Source organism: Pectinophora gossypiella, unplaced genomic scaffold, assembly GCF_024362695.1.
Source record: "Pectinophora gossypiella unplaced genomic scaffold, ilPecGoss1.1 Pgos_54, whole genome shotgun sequence".
Taxonomy (NCBI): Eukaryota; Metazoa; Arthropoda; class Insecta; order Lepidoptera; family Gelechiidae; genus Pectinophora; species Pectinophora gossypiella.
In genome coordinates this window covers 177,619-204,425 of record NW_026063264.1, presented here as the reverse complement: position 1 = coordinate 204,425, position 26,807 = coordinate 177,619, and the positions used below count along the sequence as shown (strand labels likewise).

The following is a 26,807-nucleotide window of genomic DNA, read 5'->3' as shown; positions in this document are numbered from 1 at the left end:
CAGTACATTAACTATTGTTACACTTAATAGATACTTTGTATTAAACCTATTTACTTAAAATATTGTGTCTAAGGAATGTTTTATAGTAAATCGTAACCGTATTTCATATACGCATTTAAGTCGATATTTGCATAAAACCTTGAGCAGCGGCGGATTCCGGGTATAAATTCGAACAATGCCGTATATTGTTTACTTTATTGACTTAGATTTTGATAATGAGCAAAACTTTACAATAGGAACAGTCACGAATTTAAACATTCGTGACTGCTAATAATATTTAAAGTATAATATCCTCCTCCAATTAAATACAAATGAACAAATTAATCAAACTGCTTCCATTAAAATGCCAGTGGTCACGCCATGCCTATCTTGGGTTTGATTTTAAAACCGGATTTTGATTCATGACGTTTTATACCCCACCATTCTTTGTTCATTCCCTTATCTTTCCAATAAAAGTGAATTATTGGCTACCACAGTTCGAGTCACGGAGTATATTTCAAAAAGATTGTCTAATTTAAAACTGTTCCAACACTGTCTGTTAATTCTGCCTCTAAATTACTTTTCCATTTCCAAGAATTTAACAAAGCCTCTGAATAACAAAAGCATTAAAAAAGATTCAATTAGTAAAAAGAAATTTTTGTCAGTGACATTGACAGACTACTAGGCTTTCGTTCTTGAAAATTTATCTCCCAATTTTATAAAGTAAGTGCCTAGTCTCTATTCAAATCATTTCAGTATATCACTTTAATATCCTATTGTCATTTGGTCAATAAAAACCTATCATTATTCATATAAATGAATTGTAAAAAAAGTAAAATCAGTCTTAATCTATTAAATAGCATAAATGCTCATTAAAACCCTGCAGCACTTCCGTTGCTTCGTGGATCGAACGCGCCTTCCATCATTCCATCTGGATGTCTCACCAAAGCTCCGGCCTGTCCTACTAATTCGCTATAAGCTGGTAAATATTCGACGTCATGACCTCTATCTTTCAAATAATTCACAATATCATCTGAGAACCTGCCCTCTACTTTTAATTTATCGTTCTTATCGCCAACCGTGCGACCGTACAACCACCTGGGCAGCGAAACAGATGTCTGTAATGGTATACCTTGTACCACGTATCGATGGAAAATCGCTGCCTGGGTCTGCGGTTGACCATCACCACCCCTAGTGCCATAAATCATAACCCTTCCGTCCTTCAAACGAGCCGCAGGAGGATTCAATGTATGGTATGGTATCTTACCAGGTTTCAAAAACTGCAGGTCATTGTCATCTAAGGTGAATGCGACTCCCCTATTATGCCAAACTATTCCAGTTTTTGGCAAAAGCACTCCACTTCCAAAATGATGGTACAAACTTTGTATGTATGAAACAGAAAATCCCTTGTTATCCATTACTCCTAACCAAATCGTATCACCGGGCCCTTTGCCCTTGCCTGTAGCAGCGCAATCACGATTAATATTTTGAGCCATTTTCAAAATATTGCGTTCAGCAATAAGAGTTTTTGGATCCACTGTCATAAATTTAGGATCAGTAATATATTGATCTCGTAGAGTAAAAGCTTGCTTAGTTGCTTCGACGGTCATGTGTATAAGTTCACCTTCATTTGTGCCATCAATTTTCAATTTATCCAAGATTCCCAGAATTGCCAGTGACACGACTCCTTGAGTCGGTGGTGGCGTATTAAGTATCTCCCCCTGGCTATGAAGTAATCTCAATGGAACTTTTCTAACAGGAGAGTAGTTCGCAAGATCTGCTTCTGTAATAGGCATACCAAGTGTTGCCATATCTTCTACTATCAACTTCGCTAACTCTCCACGATAAAAGCTGTTTAAACCATTTTCAGCCAAATGTTTTAAAGTTTTTGCCAAATTATTTTGACAAAACCTCTCGCCAACAGTCGGTATTTTACCGTCTGGCATAAATACTTCTGCGAATTGACTTAAAACTCCTTGTGTTCTTATATCTTTCAAAGCGTTTTCTTGACTCGCTGTCATGGCATATCCTTTTTCAGCATAGGTTATGGCGTCAGCCAACAGTCTTGATACAGACTTCCTTTGGTACCCACATTCAGACACGTAGTTTAAAGCTTCTTTCCATCCTCCAACGGTTCCAGCTACTGTGTTGGCTGATTTTGGTCCTTGGAAAGGTATATTGTCGTAACCTTTATAAAAGTCGGGAGTAGCTAAGCTGCCAGCCATGCCACAAGCTTCGATTACTATTGGGTCTTCGTGTGGAGGTACGATGAGCCAAAAGCCGTCACCACCAATGCCGTTCATATGAGGGTAGACGACTGCTAAAGTAGCAGCAGCAGCTACAGTAGCTTCCATGGCTGTGCCACCTTCCCTGAGGATGTCAAGAGCGCTCTGAGTGGCAAGATGGTGAGGAGTCACCACCATACCTCGAGGTGCTATATTACTAGTTTCCATTGTAGATGAACGGTTCTCAATGTAAGTTATGTTACCTGAAACAATAAATACATACATACATAAATTAACACATGTAATCCCTATTTAGGTGGACAGAGCCAACGTGTGTGTGTGTATGTGAACGTGTTCTATATTTTTTATTCGCTCCCAGAACAATATAAATAAATACCTGTGGAAGTTAAAATTAACAAAGATACCATTCCCTCCTTAATGGCCTCAAAGGGACGGAACACACTTGACATCAAAGTCCAAAGATTAATATGCATCATAATTATTATGGCAAGCAAATAGGTAATATACTATTTTGCATTCATAATATTGTCTAAAACTTCAAAACTCCAATATGTGCATATTTTAGGAGGAAATACTATCCCCTAACTAAGGATAAATGGCGTACGGCTAAAATCTGAAGCTCGAGCTTTCATATAAATTTTAACGTTATAGCTTCTAAGCCGTCCCGTAAATAGATATGTAGGTTAACCACAAGCATCCACTACCTGAGAAACGGGGACGTAAATTTTTGATAAGAGTAGCGAATGAAGCAGTGGTTTTTATAATTATTAAATGTACTTATCCTACATTTAATAATTATAAAAACCACTGATTATAATAACCAATAATTATAATAACAATAATTTATAATGCAAATATTATTATTTTTTATAATAAGCGAAATTAAAATACTTAATTTGAATTTGTATATTCGAAAATTCCAATAAACATCTATGGGGCACTGGTTAGCTTGTTCAGGCAAACAAGACACCGAAATGAAACTAATATCACTACACTTTTTACGTAGTAGGTGCGTAATTACGTACTTAAATAATGTTTCTTGGCCAAAAAAATGAACCGTAAAAATAGTTCAGTATACACGCCCAGAAAAGTGTCCGGTTCTTAAAATGAAATATGGTGCGCCTAGTATGAGGGGTCGTTCAAAAATTACGCTCTGGGGAATTGGAAGTCCATAAACTCATGTCGATAATATAGATAAAATACTTATAATAAAGATTAGAATGACGGTAATAGATGTACGCTGAGGGCCCTTGTGTGCGGGAAAATTAGTATGCCGCGGTTGTATATGTATGAGAGAGACAGTGATGTTGTTTTTAACCAAATATTGAACCACGTCACTTTGAAGATTGATAAGACGCTGATGGCAGAATATTAATGATGTAACTTCTGTGTATTATACAAAATGTTGAAGATATAATATCATTTCATTTTACTCACGCGATATTCTAAATTCTATTCGTTAAGTACATGGAATGTCATTAAGTAATATGAGTGTAGGTAAATAAGCAATGGAACAAAGAAGTTACATGCATTATTTTGTCTATTAATTAGCGATTAGGTTTATTGTCTGTAGAGAAAATCGAATTGTAGCGTTGACAGCGACTCCCCGAACGGCGACTGCTTGACATCACATCTGTTACAAACATGAACTTATTCTCTTCAACCCGTAAATTCCTTGAAGTTAGAAAACCAATAGACTAATATAGACTTCTCATCAATAAAAACATCATGTAGAAAAATATTAAATGGTTACGAAACAAAAACATTAATAAAAAATAACATTTTACAGAACTTTTTTAAATCTTAATAGGTAATTATTGATCCAAATTCAAAAAAATAAAATTGACATTTGTTGTACAAAAGTTGTATTTTTTTATCGATTAGTAGTACATTTTAGATTGTACATATTAGAATCTACAGTTCATTATCCTCTTAAGACCGAGATTTCCAGACACAATAGTTAAACAATGGGGTTTGGATTTATAAAGAACATTCGGTCTTAGGAGGATATACGTTTTTTTCATCTATATTACGTAACAGAGCGTGAGTTAGTTACCTTAGTATACTTAGTCATTGGTATCTCACAAGCGCTATCCCGTTTCTCATGAGGTCCGCTTACCTAACCTTAAGATTTGACAGGTCCGGTTTTTTACAGAAGCGAGTCCCTGTCAGTCCTTCCAACCCACGAAGGGAAAACCAAGCGTATACAGGTTAGGTCACATACCTCCGAAAAACATTCGTACTTTTGTTTAGTACGACAATAAAATGTTTACGTAAGCTTCAAGGGCAAAGTTCCAAGGTTAAGTTGTCAAATAAAACCCTCCACAAAGCCAGACCCTTACAGCCAATAGATCAACTGCTTTAAGCCCTTTAAGATTAAAAATACCTTCACCATATAAAAGGTTAAGACACTTTTATTTACGGCACTTCTTTTGTTTGCTACCAAATAGAAAGGCCTAAAGATCTATCTTTATTGTCTGTTGGGTGCGAAGTGCGTGCGAAAACAGTGTGCTAGAATAAACTATTTTAGTTAAGTTGGTGCTATGTTCTTCACTCGTGTGGGTAGTAAACTCAATGATCCAATTTATCACCCTGGCTCATGTAACCAGTAGTTCTAGTTTCGCCTATACTGCCCCATAGCTGAGTAAAAGCCTCCCCTTCGTCCACCCTAGACGGCTTTGAACTCGTGTCGCGTCATCTAAATATTATAATCTTTTTCGGGGTCTACCTCGTTTCTGATATCCATCCTGAGAACTCAGAGTTACTCACTGACTGACAATATTGACCCCACGATTGTTAGTCGGTCTCGGTTAATAATAATTAAGTATACACGAGGTATATACTTACCTACTGTTTAACGTGCCCTCTGAAGCACCGATCATCTTATATTTAGGCAATCTGGTGAGTAGCTTATAATGTTTAGCCAAACAAAGGACAGTCTCACAAAGTTATTTTTGACCGTATCCCCATCGGGAATCGAACCCGAACCAACTCCAATGACTAGACCGGGGGGGTTCAAAAGACCACATCGAAGCGATTCATATAAAAAAGTAATATTGATATTTGACATTTGTGTGTATTGCGCACTTAGTTTTATATGCGCAAATGTTAATAAAAGTTGTTGCAATATTTTTTTTTAGAAGAATTTCTTCGATGTGGCCTTTTTAACGCCCCCCCCCCCCCCTGTTGTGAATATAAACGCGTCCAATAATGTTAAAACTTGTCAATATACTATGGTGGGTATGCAATACAGTGTCACCATGATACAATGCCATTATCCCATTTTTTTTTACAGGGTCCGCTTACCTAACCTGAAGATTTGACAGGTCCAGTTTTTTACAGAAGCAACGGCCTGTCTGACCTTCCAACCCGCGAAGGGAAAACCAGCCCAATACAGGTTAGGTCACATACCTCCGAAAACGCATACACAATGACACAATGCCATTTTACACGCATGTATCGGGATTCACAACCTTTCAGGATTAGGTCGTGAAGTTCGGTTAACGCGATAGTAAGTCGTAAACCAGCCTATGACCCTTGACTACGGTACGCGTAAAATATGTTTTAGAATCATACCCGAACCGAAGGACATATTGCCATGGGATAGCCAAAACTTCAGTTCGTTCGGTGAGATATTTTAAGTATTTCGGCGAAAAAGTAATTTTATTATTAATTTTGTTCTTTGTTGAAAAAGAAAAGTGTTAAAGACAAGACTGCTTTTAGTTTCAGTAATGTACACCTAAATAAAAGCCGACTCAGAAACATCTTCATCGTTTATGTTACAAAAAAGTTTGCCTGGAAAAATATTCTTTAATGTATTTATTCTTTAAAGTATAACCACCAATGGCCATGAACGTAGAAAGCCTATCTTTGTAATTGTTTCTGTTTTTCGTGCAGTAAACTATATTCGGTTTTAGTAAGTATGGTAATTTCCTACATTATGTGGCAACAAGTTGAACTTTTTTATTTTTATTTAAATCACTGAAGTCATTATAAAACGACGCGATATTATGAATCATAGAGTCCGCACCACAAAATATGTCTCTCAGATTTTATTACATAACATACATACATAAGCTCATAACTATATCCCACTATGTCCCACTTGGGATAGTAAGATACTCCATCGCAAGATGAACCAAGTACCCACACCTCACTGAGGTCTGTGTTAGGCCAACGTGATAGTTGGTGAGCCGTATCGCCGTCTATAAAGGTCGATCCAACTGTGTCAGTGACAATAATGCGACTAAATTATATTTAAAACTATTTAAAAACTCGAATTTGTCTGACAATTCAACAGAGTAGTTTCCAACTAATCAAATCAGTTACTTTGAAAACACCAAAACACGAAATTACTATGGCATTTGTATGAGAAACCAACCTGTGACGTCATAGAAACACGTGACAAAATGTCGCACTTTTTACTATATTATTAATAAATAAGTTAAGTAGAAGAAGACGTGTTTTTGGGGTGTCTTTGTTTAATAATAAGAATTTCATAATTTATTTTTGGCCTAGGAAACTATCCAATTATACAGAGGCAAAATCAACATTATCAATTTCCACTTTGAACGTTGCGAATTTACAACTTCCACCTTCGGGACTGGCTGACGTGATTCACGTTGACATCCAAACGTTGATATTGAATAGGGCCGTAAAGTTCCGGGATCCGACTTCCAATATCCGGAATATCCGAAATACGTTTAGCATGTGACTTTGAATTTTACACAAACTTTTATTTAGTACGTTGTAAAATTTTGCGCGAAGGTGCCGTTTCGACGAAGTCTGTTCTACGGTTTTGTTGTGGTAGTAACAGTAAAACTTTGACGAAACAACGCAGATAATAAGAAATAGGTACCTAACAAGAGTTTACAAATTCTACTAGGATTTAAGGAATATTTGGTTTTGGAAATAAACATATTCAAGCGTAGAAGGTAGGTCTAACTATTTGTAATATCGATAGGTACTTGTTTAGGTGACAGGTCAGCGAGAATTTTAAAGAACATGTTGTCTGTTGATAATATACAGGGTGTTAATGACATCGTAACGAAATCTTTGAGGGTTGATTCAGACCATGATCAGTTGATATCAAGTGGTATTTTCCGTCATAAAGTCGATTTCAGTGGATGATACATTATAATTTATTCTAAACTCTCTCTATTTATGCCATAAGTATTATGTTATTAACTATGTAATCTCAAAGCAACACTACTTTTTGTAAATGACTATTAATTGTATTTCTAATTATACAGGGTGGCCCAGAAGTTCAGGTTCAAAATGAAAAATTAGAAAGAGGGGCTCATTAGCTACCAGAAACACCCCCATATATGTTCAGCAATTATTTACGGTTTAGGAGATATGACCCATTTTGTACCTTTATCTAGATTTTCTACCTTACTTCAGAAAGAATCATTTTGTCGCTATCCCTTTCTTAATAATTATTTTATTTTACTTCACAACTATGCCTAAGTCTGTGTACCGCTCAATCAAAGATAAATCAAAGTGAAATCAAAGATAAAAAAAAAGTTATCGGAAGTCAAAGTGAGAATTCGACCAAAATTGTTACAGTTGTTAAAACTTCGCCGAAGAATAATAAACACATGAGATTGTCATGGACCCTGAAAGTATTTCTAAAAACTGTTCCATTTAATAGGCTTTTAGAAATATTAATAAAAAGTTCCCTTAATACGGACAAAAAAATAAGTAATTAGCCCTCAAATATTGCACGACAGACAGATTTGAAGGAAAATTTGACATTCTCATACAATGTAGCTGCTACTTTCTAACGTTGTTAAAGGTGCTCAAAGACACATTTTCAATTAAAAGTAAATAAAAATCACGCTTATAATCGCTAACAGGGTAGACATAGCAACAATCCGAAGACAAAACTTGCAGTCACTTTTGGTATTCGTATTTTAATGAAGGTAAGTGTATTTATTTTTATATGCACAAGTATTCCCATGCTGCACTATCCCGCTATATTACTTAATATTCAATATCTCCTATACTTAAAGGTTGCCTGGAAGAGATTTCTACTTAGCAAGAAGGCCGCCTATTGTACTAATTCTATTTCTCTTTTGATTTTTATTTTGTTTTTTCCTGTTTGTGCAATAAAGTATTTGTTATGTTATGTTATGTTGTTATGTACTTACATAGATTACAAGGAAAAGTTATCCCCAAACACAACACACACACACACTCATACATACAAAAACACACACAGAAACTACTCAGTGTCCCTGAAAGTATTTCTAAAAACTGCTCCATTTAATAGGCTTTTAGAAACATCCAAAAAAGTACCCTTAATAAGGGCAAAAAACTAAATAATTAGCCCTCAAAGATTGCAAGACAGACACTGTTGGTGATTCATAGTATCCAATAGTATGAATCACCAACAGTGTTTGGGGATAACTTTTTCCTTGAAATCTATGTAATCATTAAAATACGAATACCAAAAGTGACTGCAAGTTTTGTCTTCGGATTGTTGCTATGTCTACGCTGTTAGCGATTATGATTAGTTTTTTGCCCGTATTATCCTTAATACGGGCTTTTAGAAACATTAATAAAAAGTACCCACTTTTTATTAATGTTTTCTAAAAGCCTATTATTAAATGGAGCAGTTTTTAGAAATACTTTCAGGGTCCATGACAATCTCATGTGTTTATTATTCTTCGGCGAAGTTTTAACAACTGTAACAATTTTGGTCGAATTCTCACTTTGACTTCCGATAACTTTTTTTTTATCTTTGATTTATCTTTGATTGAGTGATTCACAGACTTAGGCATAGTTGTGAAGCAAAATGAAATAATTATTAAGAAAGGGATAGCGACAAAATGATTATTTCTGAAGTAAGGTAGAAAATCTAGAAAAAGGTACAAAATGGGTCATATCTCCTAAACCGTAAATATTTGCTGAACATACATGGGGGTGTTTCTGGTAGCTGATGAGCCCCTCTTTCTAATTTTTCATTTTGAACCTGAACTTCTGGGCCACTCTGTATATACTTTTACTTACGAAATTACTTAGGTACATCAGAAAATTAAATGTTGAATGGGTACCTATTTACTTAGGCCTCAACATGAGAACTTCTGTAAGAGTTTTGCGTACCTACATCAAAACGTAATTAAGTTTTCGAAACGTGAAATTTTCAGTTTAAGTTTTCAAACTTAAACACATCTGCGAAATTAATTCATTAGTGGTTACCTCTCTAGGTTATATTTTAGTACTCTATTTTCATTGTACTGATAATATTATTTACTACTATTAAAATATTCAAAGAAAATAAGGCGTCATATAATAAGGCATACTACTAAGTATAGAACGGCAATTCTCCACTCCCCACCAACGGCTGAGCTACGTTTACCTCACCCCCCAACCCAACCTCGGTCTTACTTTATTCTTCAATCGCAAGGGTGTCAGACGTCACACACTTGGATGCGCGTGTACGATAACGTCAATGTTCAGTCTATGTAAAATGAGGTGTTTTGTACTCCGACATCCTATGAACGTACTTAAACTCGCTAGGGAGTTTTTACTCAAAATCGGCCGTTTTACATTAAGTTATGTAGTTAGTATAAGTTCGTTCCCTCAAATTAAGATGTTAACGGCTGTTTAAGGGCAATAAGTTCATCGTTAGTATAGAGTCTTTACACGCCGTCGCTTGTGACAAAATACGCCGCGGACACTTTTTTGTATCTCTGTAGAGATTGATTGTCTATTTCTTTTGCGAGTTCTATCGTTTTATATGAAGTATCTGAGGTGTGCTAGTTTTTAACCCGTCGATTCTTGACACACGACCTCCACCTCACCGTCTTGTGATAACCGCCTATGAGCCATAGGCAATGCATTGTATTATGTTATACTTACAATTTAATTATTTGTCTTGCATGCTTTGATCATTATTTATTAGCTCGTATGTACATGAACTGCCTATATACGCCCCACTGCTGGGCAAAGGCCTCCCCTCAATCAACCGGAGGGGGTATGGAGCATACTCCACCACGCTGCTCCACTGCGGGTTGGTGGAGGTATTTTTACGGCTAATAGCCGGGACCAACGGCTTAACGTGCCCTCCGAAGCACGGAATCATCTTACTTTTTCGAACAATCAGGTGATTCAAGCCTGAAAAGTCCTCTGGAGGACTAGTCCGTCTGGAGGTCCGGGTTCGATGGGGACATTGTTGAAATTACTTTGTGAGACTGTCCTTTGTTTGCTAAGCTCGTATGTATTATGTATAATTTGTTTCTAGCTCTGTAGCCTTGACAGAAAGTGCTTCACTTAGCGACAATGACGTCATAAATCGTCTGACACAGACGTAATAGGTCTCTGATGATGTTAAAATTTGTTTAGTAAAAGAATAATAATGATTCCAATTTAGCAGGTCTGATACGTCGAGATCGGCAGTGTTAACAAGAAGCTCATCCGGTGGGCAGGGCCACAACGCCATACATTTCATAACTACCCCCGATGCATCGCGCGATGTATTGGCTAGTGTTAAGCACTTTCTTTACCTACAAAATAATGTTTTATTCAAGATCAAACGTTTTTAAATATGCCAAACAATATTCCACTGAACCAACTAAAATTATCCTACCGTGTTCTCCAAGGCACACAAGAACCAACACAAACAGAAGACGTAAAACAAACATCTTCCTTTCAGACTAATATTTATCCAACTGGGAACAGAACTTGGACCTTAGTTATTAGTTAGTTTTCAAGCGAAAATGTGCCTAATATTGATAGAAATATTGATTCGTTGTACCAAGGCCAAGTTGCAAACAGTATCTGCATAGAATTAGGCCGTGTAATTTCAAGATAAATTATGAAATTCTGATCCAATCAAAAACATAAATGTGAAATGAGAGCCAAGTTCAATATTATGATAAATGCCTTGGTTGTTGACTTCAACGACAAAAGAAGTGAAATCTAAATGGGTGCCAAGTTTAATGGTCAGTCCTGAAATTTATTTAGTGTTAAAATATTTAGTTCTGATGGTAAGTGACTATGTATAGTTTTTTTTATGAGATTAAAGCTTTTTAAACTGAAGTATTTCCACAAAGTTACAAAACATAGCTTTTATTATATAATTATGTTACATACTGCTTATATAAAAGCGAAACGGAGCACTGAAATAAACCGTTTCCTTGGAGCATTCTTGCAAGAACACCTGCATAAAAGTTATTTTAGTGTTCGGCGACATTTCTGCACTAAGTTAAATTCTTCGATTGCACTTCCAGTAAGGCCATTTATTCACTCCAGGAAATAACAGTTTATTTTTCACATGTATGAACGTGAGTTAAGGTAACGGAACATTTTGAGTAGCGAATCTAGTGAAATGTAGCGAGATTCTTTTTTAAATGAGCTAAATGTACGTACAGCGTTTTCCGTTTAAAGGCTATAATTTATGCGTTGATAAATAATAGATTTCATTCGACTTTAGACTTTGTGTCATTATGCAAAAATACTTTAAATAAATGGACCTAAATGCTTGAATAGAGCAGCGACGTTAAAGTAATATTAAAAATGCAACTCAGATTAAATTATTTAAAGGGAATAGGATTTCAACCCCAAATAGGATAGTTAGTAAACCGCTTCTAGATAGGTTCATTATAGAAACATTTAATAGCCAATACTCGTATAGGGTGTCAGTGACATCGTAACGAAAACTTTGAGGGATGATTCAGATCATGATTCTAAGTTAATATCAAACGGAATTTTTCGTCGCAAAAGTATGGAACTGTAAATAATTAAAAAAACACAAATTTCTATAATTTTCCGTACAAGTACGTACAGGTAGCCATATAAGTAGGTATGGGTATTAGTGACATCGTAACGAATACTGAGAGGGATGATTCAGATCATTATTCTAAGTTAATATCGAGTGGAGTGAAAAAAACTAAAAAAAAACATGAATTATTTTCCACGGAAAATTTCACTTGATATTGGCCCCGATTCCTGCAGACACCGCCTAATTTTATTTTCATATCCGTCGAAAAGGAAAGGGACAGATGATTCACAGCTCTTAATTTTAGTAAGAATGAGTAAATGAATGAATAACCCGGGCGAATCAAAAGGTACGTCGCTGGTATGCAATCCGTTTGACGTGCTGTCTACTTAACTGTGTCGGGTTATTGACTGATGTAAAATTTTTAGACGGTTGGTTTAGATTTGTGCTTAAAATTGACGTGTGTTCCATAATTTTTATGCTTGTCGATTACCCGTCCTTTTCCTTTTCGGCGGATAAGAAAATGACAGATATAACTTAAAATAAAATTAGATGGTATTTACAGGAATTAGCACCATTAACACAGAATCATGGTCTGAAGCATCCCTTTTAGTATTTGTTACGATGTCACTAACACTCTTTATACGTTCCACTACTGGACAAAGGCCTCTTGCCAATCAACCAGAGTATGTAGCATACACTCCACCAAAAAGCTTAATTGTGTATTGGAGCTGTCCGTTTGTGGAATTCTCTGCCTGAAAGCATTAGGAGAGCTTCGTCATTGGAGTCCTTTAAAGGGCAAGTCAAGGCGCATTTCCTTACTTCTATTTCCTCTTTATCTTCATAATCTATCTATTCCTTTTCTTCCATAGTATATGTAGTAGTTTAAGTAGTGATATTTATTTATTATAACAATTATAATTATGTGTATTATTATTATGTAGTTTATGTAGTCGAAAGTGTATTTATTTTTATATGTACAAGTATTCCCATGCTGCACTATCCCGCTATATTACATAATATTCAATATCTCCTATACTTAAAGGTTGCCTGGAAGAGATTGCTACTTAGCAATAAGGCCGCCTATTGTACTAATTCTATTTCTCTTTTGTTTTGTATTTTGTTTTTTCCTATTTGTGCAATAAAGTATTTGTTATGTTATGTTATGTTATGGAGGAGGTGTTTTGTACGGGTAATAGCCGGAACCAACACGGGGGGGTTGCTTTTAGTAAACTTTAAATATTGGTTTTTAGGCAAGTATTATAGATACTTTAGGTATTGAGGCTGGTTACTGGTTAGGTCTTATAGTTCTTCTAGTGCAAACCTAGGTTTACTTGGCAAAGTTTCCAAGGCGGTCAGCCAAGTTATTAGTTTTAATATTTTATTGGATGTACTTATATTGGCTTCTCGACCTGTCTTTTATTCTCTCGAGAGATACTGTATTGAACTGTAAACGGAGTGTTATCGCCTTCCCGACGCTTGTTAGACTTTTACCTACTAGTTTCCGCAAAGTTAGATAGGAATCGTACGTTTATTGACAGTTGGGCGATAATAATTTTATAATGGAAGTCTGTTTAAGTTTGATATTTATTGCATCTTAGACGAAGATTGTGTTTAAAATGTATCGATGAACACTTACCTATCGATACGTAAGTACCGACCTACCTTTTTTTTGACGTGACTTACAGATTTTCCGCATATGGCATTTACTACTTGGCCGGACAAATGGGGAGCGCTGAAGGTTCTCACCCGGTACAACGTTTAAGACAACATGCCTGAGGTTGCTCAGTTGTGCGCAAACCTCGGCACAGGGCGTCGTCTGAGAGGAAGAATATTGAAAGGATTAATCGACCCTAGTGGATCGATAGCGATAAGCGCTGAATGAGGGAAACAGACGGACAGCCGTGGTCTAGTGGTTACAGCGTTAGGCTCACCATCTGGAGGTCCGGGTTCGATTCCCGATGGGGACATTGTCGAAATCACTACGTGAGACTGTCCCTTGTTTGTTAGGGACTTTTCAGGCTTGAATCACCTGATTGTCCGTAAAAGTAAGATGATTCCGTGCTTCGGAGGGCACGTTAAGCCGTTGGTCCCGGCTATTAGCCGGACACACCTCCACCAACCCGCATTGGAGCAGCGTGGTGGAGTATGCTCCATACCCCCTCCGGTTGATTGAGGGGAGGCCTGTGCCCAGCAGTGGGACGTATATAGGCTGTTTATACGTTACGTTTACGTTATGTTATGTTACTACACAAGTCGTCAACCTCTACAAATCATTATATCTATATAACGTCCCGTTCTAGGTAATCAGCAGAAAATAAGTATTCAAACTTTTTCCATTTGTCACAGAACGAGGTAAGTAATATATTATGTATTATTCGCATAAAACAGTTAAGCACCACTGCAAACAACTAGTTAGACTCGCAAACAAAGCAATTAAAGGCTCCACATTTTTCAAGCCTCGACAACATCTGACAAAGCTTCAGGAAATAGTAATGAAATGAAAAATAAATCCGCGTACTCGGAAGTCGTCAACTCTACAACAAATAAATAATATTTTCTCTTCACAATTTATACTAGTTCCACCTAAGTTGTGGCTCGCTGCTCGGGCACCACAAAGAAACTTTGTTCAAGCCAGCAATGGGACAAACAAACAAAATTCTATTTATTTACCAACCCGCAGCTCACAGACTGGCGTCTCTATATAACTCGGACTCTTATTACTTTTTCTTCTGAAGGAAAGCAAAAGCAAAAACATGTTTTCTTGTGATGACGTCTAACTTACGCTGGAGACATCAGGTTACGCTTCGAGGCTACAAAGGCAGCTATAAACACATAACATATTCTATATGTCTGTTTCTTTTTATAAATATAGTTATTATTAAGTACTTTATTTAGATGTAATTATTATATTTTGTATATATCGCACCTTCTATGTTCTCCCGCAGCAATTTTTGTACTACCTCTGAGTTGGCTGGAAAAGATCTCTCTTAGAGATAGGACCTCCGATATCAAAGTCAATTTTAGTTTGTAATGTAACTAGTTGTTAAGTGCAATAATGAATACTATAAATTGCAGCTGCATTTGGTTTTTCACATCAGGTCCTTAACGTAATATCGTATCCACAGGATCCGCTAACCTAACCCAACAATTTAACATTTGACAGGTCCGGTTTTTTACAGAAGCAACTTTACTGGTTAAAAGTTGGTTTGGCTATAAGTATGTGGCTGGTTTTCCCTTCGCGGGTTGCAAGTTCAGACAGGCAGTCGCTTCTGTAAAAAACCGGACATGTCAAATCTTCAGGTTAGATAAGCGGACTTTGTGAAAAACGGGATAATGCTAGGGAGCTTAGATGATGTTGAAGAAAAGATAAACATATTCCTTCACATTTATTCGAGTCGATCATCTCAATCATCAACATAAAGAAAATTCAACAAAGCAACAAAGGAGCGTTATTTCCGAACCAACGACCGTTGAAACTGAGGCACGTTGGTAATGTAACACATTCAGACCAGATGAAGTGAATTCAACCAAACAAATAGTTAACCTCAAACCACTGATATACTATAAACAAAATTAAATAGACAAACAGCCTCTGTGGTCCAGTGGTTAAGTGTTGAACTCACGACCCGGAGGCCCCGGGTTCGAATCCCGGTGGGGACATATCACAAAAATCACTTTGTGATCCCTTGTTTGGTTAGGACATTACAGGCAGATCACCTGATTGTCCGTAAGAAAGACGATCCGTGCTTCGGAAGGCACGTTAAGCCGTTGGTCCCGGTTACTATTTACTGATGTACCTAAGTGAGTAATCGTTACATGAGCCATGACGTGCCTTTGGCGGCTCAATAATAAGCCTGACACCAGGGTTGATGAGGCTGGTATTCCACCTCACAACCTACACGATAAGAAGAAGAGATAGACAAACAGTAGCTAAGGATTTTTTCTAAAAAGGCGTTCGAACCGTGTTATGAATACGTATCATTATTATGTATACATAATATAAGATCGTTCCTACACATTAATTTATTTATTTATTTATTTTAGGGAAATTTACAGCAAAATAACACAAAATGTATACAATTTTAAGTAGCTACATGCCAACAAAAAATTTCCACATATATTTAAGATTTTATTATTATTATTAGCTTGTATGATCCCACTGCTGAGCAAAGGCCACCAATGTCTTTCCAAGTATCCCGGTTCTGTGCGAGCTCTATCCAGTCTTTTCGATTAACCGAAAAGATAATGAATTAAGATTTTATGCCAGTTAAAATAAAAAGCAATATCGTTTTTCCAGTGTCGTCATTACGTCCATTGCGACTAAGTTCGATCTTGACGCGCCGTCCGTTAGTGACAAGATGCACCGCAGACGCTTTTTTACAGAGATTGGTAGTCTATTTGTCTATATAAGACGTCAATGCCTCAAACCTATTGAATAAAACAACCATGCTAACACTGCCGCCGAATCCTGTTAGCCATTGGATTGGAATAGCTTTATGTACGTGGAATTTCTGCATCTGTTCTCAGCTAGAATGGGTACAAGGGTGTTTGCTGCTAAAACCGATTTCATCGCAATACGAACGTATTGAAACTCAATAGAGGTTAGTGAAAGACAAAGTCTGACGTTCGGCTTATTGTTGACTGCAGTTATCGACGGTACAACTATGCAGACGCCTAATGATTGATGTGTCGACATGATTAATTTATAAATGGATAAAGAGGGGAGTGGACGCTGCGTTCTGAATGGCTCAATAAAGATCCTAAAGACGTCGAAAGGTCTTACCACGCCAGCGAGGTTGACAAGTTTCTTCATTCAACGCTTATCCCTATCGGCCCACTGAAGTCGATTAATTATTTCAAATGTAATCCTCTCAGATGAGATTCTGATGCGAGGTTCGCGCCCAACTGTGCTCCCTCAGGCCTGTTGTCTCAAATATTCAAACCGGGTGAGAGCCCCCAGTATTCTCCATTTGTACGGCCAAGTAGTTAATGCATCTAAAAGCACACCTAGGTACATACAACAAGTCACATCAATAAAAAAATACCCGAAAAGTCACGGGCGTCGCTGCGATTGGTCGAACGTTGTCTGAAAGCAGCTTATATATCTGATCTACTCGTAGTAATCAGTTCTCAGAACTCGTTTGTCTATCATTAGGAGTCTAGACCCTGTATAGTCGATGACAGTAAACCTCGGGAACTAAACGGCTTGAGCAAACCCGTATCTTGGAGCATCTTAAGTTGTCGTCCGATCAAATAGGATAAATCGAACGTTATTTCTCCTCTATCTTTAGACTGTTCTAAAGTCAACATTGTAAATTAGACAGTAAAGGTACAGTCTAAACGGATAATTCTGTGATAACGATACTAATAAGTAAGTAGGAAGAAGATAATAGTTACAGATTCTTGAATCGAGAATCCCATCATAAGAATGCATCGATTAACCCCATAGATCGTGACGACGTATGGAATAAGAAAGATAACTTGAAATGATAATGGCTAGACCCGGTAGAAAGAGCAAAAGAAACGAATGATTCCCCAACATAATATCCTCTATTTGCAAAAACTCAACATATTATTCATATTTTCTGCCGAGCCGTCCATATCGCCTGTTAAGACGTAAAAGCGAGTGGTACTCCGCTTATTCTGCAAGTCGGCTTTGCCCCACAGCGTTTACAGAACATTATTATGGAAATTGCATCCAGAAGCCGGCACGCTTATACTAGTGCACTTTACATCGCATGGTCTATGTGAAATTTTAATAACATCATAACAAGTTTGCCCAGCCCATTGTTACGAGCCCCGACTACTCCTCACGTTTACGACCTCCGCGATTGTTTGATAAACCAGCTATTTAATTTACCTTATCGAAATTTTATACTTACTTCTTTCTCCTTTCCAAATAATTATAAATGATACCTACCTGCCTAAACATAGACGAGTGAATATTATAGTGACAGAATAACTAAATTAATTGATAGAACCGAATCCCTAATTGATTGATCGCTCTCGTCTGAAGCGTGGCTTATAAATTGAAATGTATGCACGTTGTGATCACTACTAAATAAAGATGTTATTCAAACAGTATGCAGATGCGCCGCACTCTAAGCAACCGCTTTTAAAAATTTACAAGCAAAATGTTTTCATGGAAAATGTTGTTATGTCCATTACGGCATGTTACGAGTGGAATTGTAAATTCATACTTCGGAATGCAGTCGTACGTTAGTGCGATTTACCATGTAGCTGGCATACCTACAGGCTGATCCGATAAAGGGAAATAAATTTTTGGTGCAAACATTACGATTCATATTGGACTTTACACAGGGCACGTAAAATCTAAATTCGAACGGCAAATAACAAAACGCGGTGCCGCAGTATTTTGCCGCCCGCGGCGAGCTAGTGACATGAATAGGGTTCCCACAAAGTTTTCGAACGGACCTAAATTTGTGAATTTCAGCTGTCAACAAATCAGTTGTGCAACTTTTCACGGTTTTAACTATCTAGTAGGAAAATTTTCGACGGTAATCCGGATCAAACTATACCACACCGCGGTGAAACCTTGCAACGAGAGATTTTAATATAACTTTACTATCTACTTCATAGTATGTACATTCTGAGCAGAATTTTATCGTTCAAAACTGTAGATATCTATAAACCGACACAGTTTTATACTTCTTTTCATACAAATATAGCTGCTACTTACATACCAACCACTTAGCACCCTTTCAAAAAACCTCAAAATAAACTCATCATACTGATGTGTTTCTGCGTCGCTAACATTTCACGTGCATAATGAATACGGAACTGTAAAATAGCAATCCCTTTGTGCTCTTGTTTGGTGGCGCGACCGCAACCGAAAACGCTAACGAACTTATTAAGTATTCGAAATTCGAATGCCAATCCACAAAGCGCAGTCGACCGGCACCATAATGTACAAGTTATATTTACAGTCTGTATTTTTAGCGAGCACTTTCTAGTGCACCTGTCATTAATTTTTTTTGGGACATGGCTAGCCACAAGTTTTCAATAACTTGCAGCCGCTGTTCATGTTCGTGCCATAAAATAGGTTGGTAAGTAGGTTATTATAATAATAAATCGCCTGTTAATTTTATTAATAGAGCTTAGTTTTATTAGGACCTTTCCACGATGTAAGTAAGAGGCATGGAACTTGTTAAATTAACTTTTCATCTCTGATCACGAGTGGAAATGTAAAAACTTAAAAGATGTTTTGAATTATTAACTCAACAGCTTTATAATAGTTGTTTAATGAGAATTTACATAAATTCGTTGAGTAGTCATAAAAGTAGATAGGTTCAATGAAATAAACTTTTAAGCTTTTCATGAAACATTTCGATCTAGGCACTACCTTCTTTTTGTTTAGATAAATTATTTTACCTACTAATTTACTTTTTTGAACCACGACATCTGTGCGTTAGCTAAAACATCAGACACCACACCATCTTCTAATCTCGCTACATTATCTTGTACAATACTTATAATAATCCTGAAAGGTTCCACCGCACCGCCGAGAAAAGCTCTAGGAAAGCTTTTCGATGAAATTCTCTCAATAAATAAGAGATGGCGGTAGGTAAGCTAAAATGTTTTTAAATGTCTATAAAACGATGAAAAATGTCAGACATACATACACATACATTGTTATTAATTCGAATTCTTAATTCCGCTTAGGACAACACCATTTGTTTATATACTGTGGCAAATGTCATGCGGTGTGCGAAAAAAAAAAAATCTTTATGCGACCATGTTGCGAAGTCGGCTATTGTTTTAGTATGCTACAGAGCTAACCGCGAACGTAAATCGTTAGGATTAATCATTGCCGGGCGGATGAGAATACCATGAGAGCCGCGCGTGATTAACTAAAATAGATTTGTATTATTTTTACGTGTCCGTGACGTGTTATCAGGACAAACGAACTTGACATAGTTGTTGCTGACTAAACATTACAGGTTTTTCATTGCAAAAAAATTAGTGTAGTGACGAAAAACACTGTAATGTTCACATCGTTGTTTAGCCCTTTGATAACTAAGGCCAGCTGTGAAGAGGTGGGTAAGTTTTTACTGTGTTCCGATAGGTAATTAACTTGTTAATTGGCGGAGTCGAAGGACATGCTGCATGCTGTTGTTGTTATGCGGCAACTTACAACATTTACACGTTCTGGGTGCCCTTGGAACGTCCGCCCTTGAACTAGTATTGTAACGTCAATTGCCGCAGGTTTTTGGCATATCTGCACGACAGGTACACCCTCACTCTACGACAGCGCGTTTAGAACCGGCATATACAATCATATTATGAATTCAAAATATTCAAATTTTGTAGCAATTAATACAACATATTGTTAGATAATCAGCCAACCTAACCTCTGTGACCCTGGTTACAAACATACAGAAAAACAAGACAAGCAATGTAGATTCTATTTTCAAATAAAACTATTAAAACTCACCTTTAAAAACTCATTAGAAAAAGGAGTGAATTTATTTTGTTAATTTATGTGTACACAAGTCAGTCTAGTAAGAATGATACAGGGAATGTAAAACCCTGTGAGATGTTTAAATTAGTTGAGCACACAAGATAATAATTTTCTTATCTGTTACGTCAACTGTTCCAATAACCATCAATTCAGTTCAATTTGAGTCTTCATGACAAAATGACTTCTCGTCGGGTAATTCAAATATATTTTTTATCTGGTTCTCCTTTTTCAAAAGTTTTTATGTGAACTTTTTGAATATAAAGTTCCTTTTAGAAAAATGTGTGTTAATTTACAAGTGGCCAGTGTTACTGATTATATGTGTTTTTAAGTTGAAGAAATATTGTTTTTAAGTTGCACAGCATTCGGTTCGGAATCTGTTTTAATTTTTATCTTAATTAACTTATTTTTCTTTTTAATTGTTATGCATTGCAATAATTTGCGATATTGAAACTTGTTTGTTTTCAAAACAACTCTATCATTTGAATTAATTAACTTCTTGAATGGAATGTCTAAAGTAGGGAATAGGGACTGAAATTATCCATTTAAATATCATAAGAAGCGTTTTAGTAATTGTTGGTTATATTCCTCAGAAGGAATGTAAATAAATTGTTACATAACCTATATTGGCTGGTATCTATAACTACTCACGCATACTGTGAATGACAGATAAGTTATCATGGTTCGATGCTGTAATAAATACACAGTTTTACCATAACATTAACAATCATTACAATGCCTACGTGCAAGGCTTGTAAATTGCCAGGGAAGGTTGCACAATAATCATAATGTAAGTGTATAAGAAGTGCAATCATGCAAGGAGTATGGATACAATTCAAATTAATGTGAATAAGTACCATAATGTTACTTCTAGAAAGAGTTACTCACTAGAGTTTAGTAACAAATACTTTTTATGATCTTATAATATTGCAGTATTTACCTCAAGGATATAATAAAATCTTACCTTGCACCTTCAATAAGGAAAAGTATCTGCATACGGTTCAGTGGTTTGTAATATACTATAGTGTAAACGGTTAACAATGCCATAATGCTATATTGTTCTTGTGAGCTGGAGATAGGATAGCAGTTGATAGTGAGAAGGCATTGTCACACTAATAGCTTAATATATGTTCCATAAACGCGCGCAGGCATTTCCTCATAGCTTGATTAGACTATGGAGCATAATTCAGTAAGTTTGTAATCAAAATAAGGAATGGATTTCAGTTTCTATGTAGTACCTACTTGAGAACGTAGTATTATCTAATATTACATTAGATATCCTTGAAGGAGGTTAAACTATTGTAGATAACCCCCAGCTATAGTAAATTACTAAGCGTTGAAATCTATAATTAAATTTTTTTCAATAGTGTGAAAACAAAAAGTCTTTCAACATTTTAATAACTTAATTATGTCTTCATTTGTTACATTTAGATTTTATTAACAAAATTAATAATAGGTTTTCCCCATATTAAGAGTGTGCATGTCAAATGCAATTCAATATTTAATTATTTATCTAAAGTTGTGTCTATAATAAAGATTGTACGTGTTTTACAGGGGACTGGTTATTTAAAACGAGCAGATACAAAGCAACTACATGATATATTTCTGAAGTACGCCACCGTCGACCGCAACGGCGAGAAGTATATAACTAGTGAAGATTTCGTCCGGAAGTATCTTGGATTATTCGATGAAGGTAAGAGTTTTTACGCTATACTTCATTGGATACACTAGGCTTTTAGTACATTAGGCTTCTCCAGGCTTCTTCTATTTAGTAATTATCTATTCTATAGCAATGAACCACACCCGAGTGACTGCATTTTTGTTATTCGATATATACTTTTGATTTTGCCCATCCTATTATACCTAATCTGCTAAACTTAGGCCCATAAACTCTAAGGGCATTTTCGCACCTCCTATTCCAATCCTATTCATCCTATTCAAGTCATATAATGAGGGATTTTCCAGGGTACGTTCAGTAAAAGCAATATAGATGGCGTTGTACATATTTTAGTGATAATAACTGTTGCTTGATATTTGGATGACAGTATGTATAGAATTATGTGGCTACCTATATTGCTTCTCTTTATTTTGATCAGACTAATAATGGGTGGAAGATGGAATTGTGCCTGGGTGTAATGAAAAGGGTTATCATTTATACCCAAAAACAAGGATAAAATATGAATGTTAGTGTCTGTTATACATGAAATTAGAAGGTTAAACGAAGAAAAATTTGTAAAGCGACATCTATATTGTTTTTGAGGAATATAACCTGGAAAATCTCTCTTTACTTCTACCACATTCTTCATGTCATTCACAAAAACGCTCTAATGTATAAGCAGAGCCTCAAGTATTCAGAAGACAAAGTCCTAAAAAGGATGTGATGAACCATATTGCACCAAGTGATCACACTATCGGCCGTTTATTGGTCCAACATTTTCGAATGTTTTATCTATTTAGAAATGTTCAACTCCACACCTGTGATAAACTAGACTAGAAGAGATAAGAAATGAACTAGATATTAATTGATTGCACATGCATTTGTACTAGTTCACCTACATTTTATCGTTATTACTTTTCCAAGAAAATTGCAGGTATTTCAGCCTTGATATTATACCTACAAGCATAATGCTGTCTTGCATCAAACAATATTATAATATGCTTGCCTAACATAAAATTTACTTGAATCTGAAACTTAATATAATAAGGGAGTTTTCAGGCTGTATTCCTCAAAAACTAGATGGCACTGTACATATTTTTCTTCGTTTGACCTTCTAATTTCATGGATAACAGACATATGAATATTTTTCTTAATATTCATATCCTTTTTTTAGAAGTTCTCCATTCTCTTCTTTGCTGTAATGATGACCCTTTTTAGTACACCCAGGCACAATTACATCTTCCACCCATTATTATTCAGGTCAAAATATAGAGAAGCAATATAGGTAGCAACATATTGCAACATATAATGTCATCCAAATATCATCAAACAATTATTTTTATATATGTACCCGAGTGATAAGAAAATAGGTAATTATCTCGTGAAAGCTGTACAGCGCCATCTATTCTATATTGTTTTTGGTGAACGTAGCCTGGAAAGTCCCTTATTGTGTAGGTTACTTCGCATGAGATAGTTATGATAAGAATAGGTCTGTTAAGGTTGTATATGATACTAATCACTAAACACACGCACACGCACACACACACACACACACACACACACACACATACACACACGCATGTAACTAAAATATAAACCTACCTACATCAAAAATTATAACTTACTTATAAATTAAACACTAACTTATATTAATTAACTTAAATTATCTAAACTTGTTGTTATCTAAATAAAATTAAGAGGCTCAATTATCTGTAAAACTGTAGTTACCTAGCCTTAAGGGAAGTTGCGGGTCATTCCCAACACAAGTATCTGATTACTTACTGGGGAGACCTGTCCAATAATTGTAACTGATTTACAGAAATAAATTCATATTTTATTTTTATTTTATTTATTATTATCTAATAGAAACTCGCTAAGAAGATTAATAAATTATGTACGTAGCTATATATACCGGACTATAGCCATAATATAGCTCCGATTATTGAATGCCTAGTAAATTCGTAGCAAACAATATTTCCATCAAATGATGTTAATAGAGCCACAGTCGGACAGTAAGATGATACGCGCTTAGGAAGGCACGATAAGCTGTTGGTCCCGGTTACTACTTACTGATGTAAGTAAGTAGTCGTTACATGAGCCATGTCAGGGGCCTTAGGCGGCTCAATAATAACCCTGACCAGGGTTGATGAGGTTGTTAACCCACCTCATAACCCACACGACAAGAAGAAGAATAGAGTAAAATATTGTATCAATGCTCCCATAATACTCTATATAAAAGTATGTATAAAACGGGATAATGCTAGGGAGATGATGATGTATGGTATGATTTAGGGAACGCGAACGTCGTGTCTTAGGGTGGTATTAACCAGAAACCATGGGTCATTGATGGTTCATAATAGGTAGTATGAGAGTATGAGAACTTGAAATAGGAACGTCATTAGACGTTCTGTCCTTGAAAGTGTTAATAAAGTAATCTCAGCTTCGAGACTGCCCTCAAGATCATGTCAATGTGACAGTTCTCATATAAAAACAGAGACTTGAGCATGATCTTGAGGGCAGTCTCAGCTGAGATTAGTTTATTAATACCACCCTTAAACAAATGAAAGACTTGAGTTGACCTGAAAGAATGGAGTATGCTTTACTGACAAGGGTGTGGCTCTTAAACGAGTGATGACGAGATTTATGACAGTAATTTTTTTTTTTTTTTTTTTTTCTCCCATGTTATCTGCCATCAGTCGCTAGACTATTATCAGATTTGTTCTGTTATTTTCACTGTTTTGAACTATACAGCCAGCACTGCATTGTCCATTAGTCTGTAAGTACATTCGCACGTTTCAGTCTTTTTATGTCCCAAGAGGATAGGAGGGAGTTGGCTAAAGGATTAGGATGGTGGACCAAGTGTTCCTTGTGTACTGCTTTACGCTGCTGTGCTTCTTCAGCGACAGTAGGCATTTCTAGGTAGCTGTGCAATTCATCCATTCTGGTGAACCAGGGTGAATTGCAAATTGTTTTAAATATGTTATTTTGTACACGTTGGATGCGTTGAATGTTGCTTTTGCTAGCAGTTGACCAAATTTCTATACCGTACAACCAGATAGGTTTTAGGATAGCACAGTAAATCATGACTTTGTTGCGAAGCGACAAGGTTGACTCTCTGCCAAGCAGCCAAAGCAAGTTCCGGAAACGGTTGTTAATGGTGTTTCTTTTATGAGTGATATGTTCACTCCAGGTCAGCCGTCGGTCGAGGTGGAATCCCAAGTATTTTACGCAGTTTGTCCGAGGGAGTGGTTCGTGACCTAACTTCACTAGTGGACAGTCACCTCTGCGGAGAGCGAATGTTATGTGGTGTGACTTAGAAGCACTAGCTTTAATTTTCCATTTTTTCAACCAAGCGGCGGTGGCATCCAGTTGGTTTTGGAGGTAATAGGAAGCTGTGCTTTTGTCTGGGTCGGTGCTCTGGAAAGTATCGGAGATTATCATGATCCATAAAGATGGAAAACCAGTTCACGAAACTGCTTCATATCGGCCTATTAGTCTTACACCTGTACTATCAAAGCTGTGGGAAAAAGTGTTCGTGTCGAGACTGAAAGTACTCATGGAAGACTCTCCGATCATCCCAAACCACCAGTTTGGATTTAGGCAGCGGCATTCTACTATAGAACAGGTTCACCGTGTCTATCAGAAAATTCGACAATGCTTTGAGAAGAAAGAGTACTGCTCAGCTGCATTCCTGGATGTACAACAGGCTTTCGATCGTGTTTGGCACAAGGGTCTGTTGTACAAGATAAGGACTCTTTTACCTCATTCAGTGTTTCCCATACTGAAATCATATTTGATGAACCGCATATTTTATGTGAGACAGGGAGATGCAACATCACGACTCCATAAATGCCTCGCAGGGGTGCCCCAAGGATCAGTCCTAGGGCCTCTACTCTACAACATTTTCACATGTGACTTACCGCAGTCTCCTCGGGTAACCATTGCAACATTCGCCGACGACGCGGCATTTCTCTGCACCGACCCAGACAGTAAATGATGATTGCTTTTTTCATCCCCAGATGACTACAACAAGGAGTCGGTGCAGCTCATCGCTGGCATCGTCGACATGGACAAAGACGGCTTCATCTCCTTCTCGGAGTTCCAAACGTTCGAGGGACTCCTCTGTGTGCCGGACGCACTGTATAAGACCGCCTTCCAACTCTTCGACACCAACGGCAATGGACTTGTTGGATTTGGTAAGAATTTATCTTTACTGGTGTATGTTCAACGATATCGACTTACATTGAAAATCCTACCAAACTTATACCCTATTTAACATAGCATGTTTACTTAGTTCAGCTTGCGATGGATGTACCTCTGACTACTCTCTCTCTCTCTCTCTCCTTGGCATTTATTATTCCCATCTGATGGTGGGGTCTGCTGATTTCTGATTTTGCATGTTTAGATTGGCTGTAACGTTACCCACATAATCTGGAGGTCTTCTTTTTACGTGCCCAAACCAACGGAGCCTGCTCTCTTGTAGCTTTTCGGAGATGTCGCGTACGCCGAGACTGCCGCGCACGTATTCGTTACGGATTTTGTCGAGCATCGTCACTCCGCACATCCACCTAAGCATTTTCATCTCAGCGACTTGAATGGTCTGGACTTGGCGCTGCGTTACTGCCCACGTTTCACTACCAAACGCAAGACTGGCCTGATCATGCTCTTGTACACTAAGCCTTTGAGCTTAACGGGCATACGTTTGTCACAGGTTACACC

At 36.8% G+C, this 26,807-nt stretch overlaps 2 protein-coding genes across 5 annotated transcripts in view; one reads left to right on the top strand and one right to left on the bottom strand.

Moving 5' to 3' along the window:
* LOC126381449 (oxamate amidohydrolase proenzyme-like) lies at positions 1–20,516 on the bottom strand. The gene is made up of 2 exons (XM_050030925.1): positions 20,408–20,516; positions 1–2,467 (listed from the first exon to the last, which is right to left on the bottom strand). Exon 2 carries the CDS (start codon positions 2,430–2,432, stop codon positions 852–854), a length of 1,581 nt encoding a protein of 526 aa, XP_049886882.1. The 5' UTR covers positions 2,433–2,467; positions 20,408–20,516; the 3' UTR covers positions 1–851.
* LOC126381448 (calcium-binding mitochondrial carrier protein Aralar1-like) overlaps positions 19,787–26,807 on the top strand; it is a 25,795-nt gene continuing 18,774 nt past the window's right edge. The window contains exons 1-3 of one of the 4 annotated variants that reach the window (XM_050030920.1): positions 19,787–20,009; positions 21,986–22,124; positions 26,108–26,284. In XM_050030920.1, the coding sequence (XP_049886877.1) occupies positions 19,959–20,009; positions 21,986–22,124; positions 26,108–26,284 (367 nt within the window). In that variant the 5' untranslated portion in view covers positions 19,787–19,958. Of the gene's footprint in view, positions 20,014–20,596; positions 20,627–21,590; positions 21,621–21,985; positions 22,125–26,107; positions 26,285–26,807 lie in introns of those variants that run through there. The other 3 variants (XM_050030924.1, XM_050030921.1, XM_050030923.1) reach the window with 3 other exon arrangements.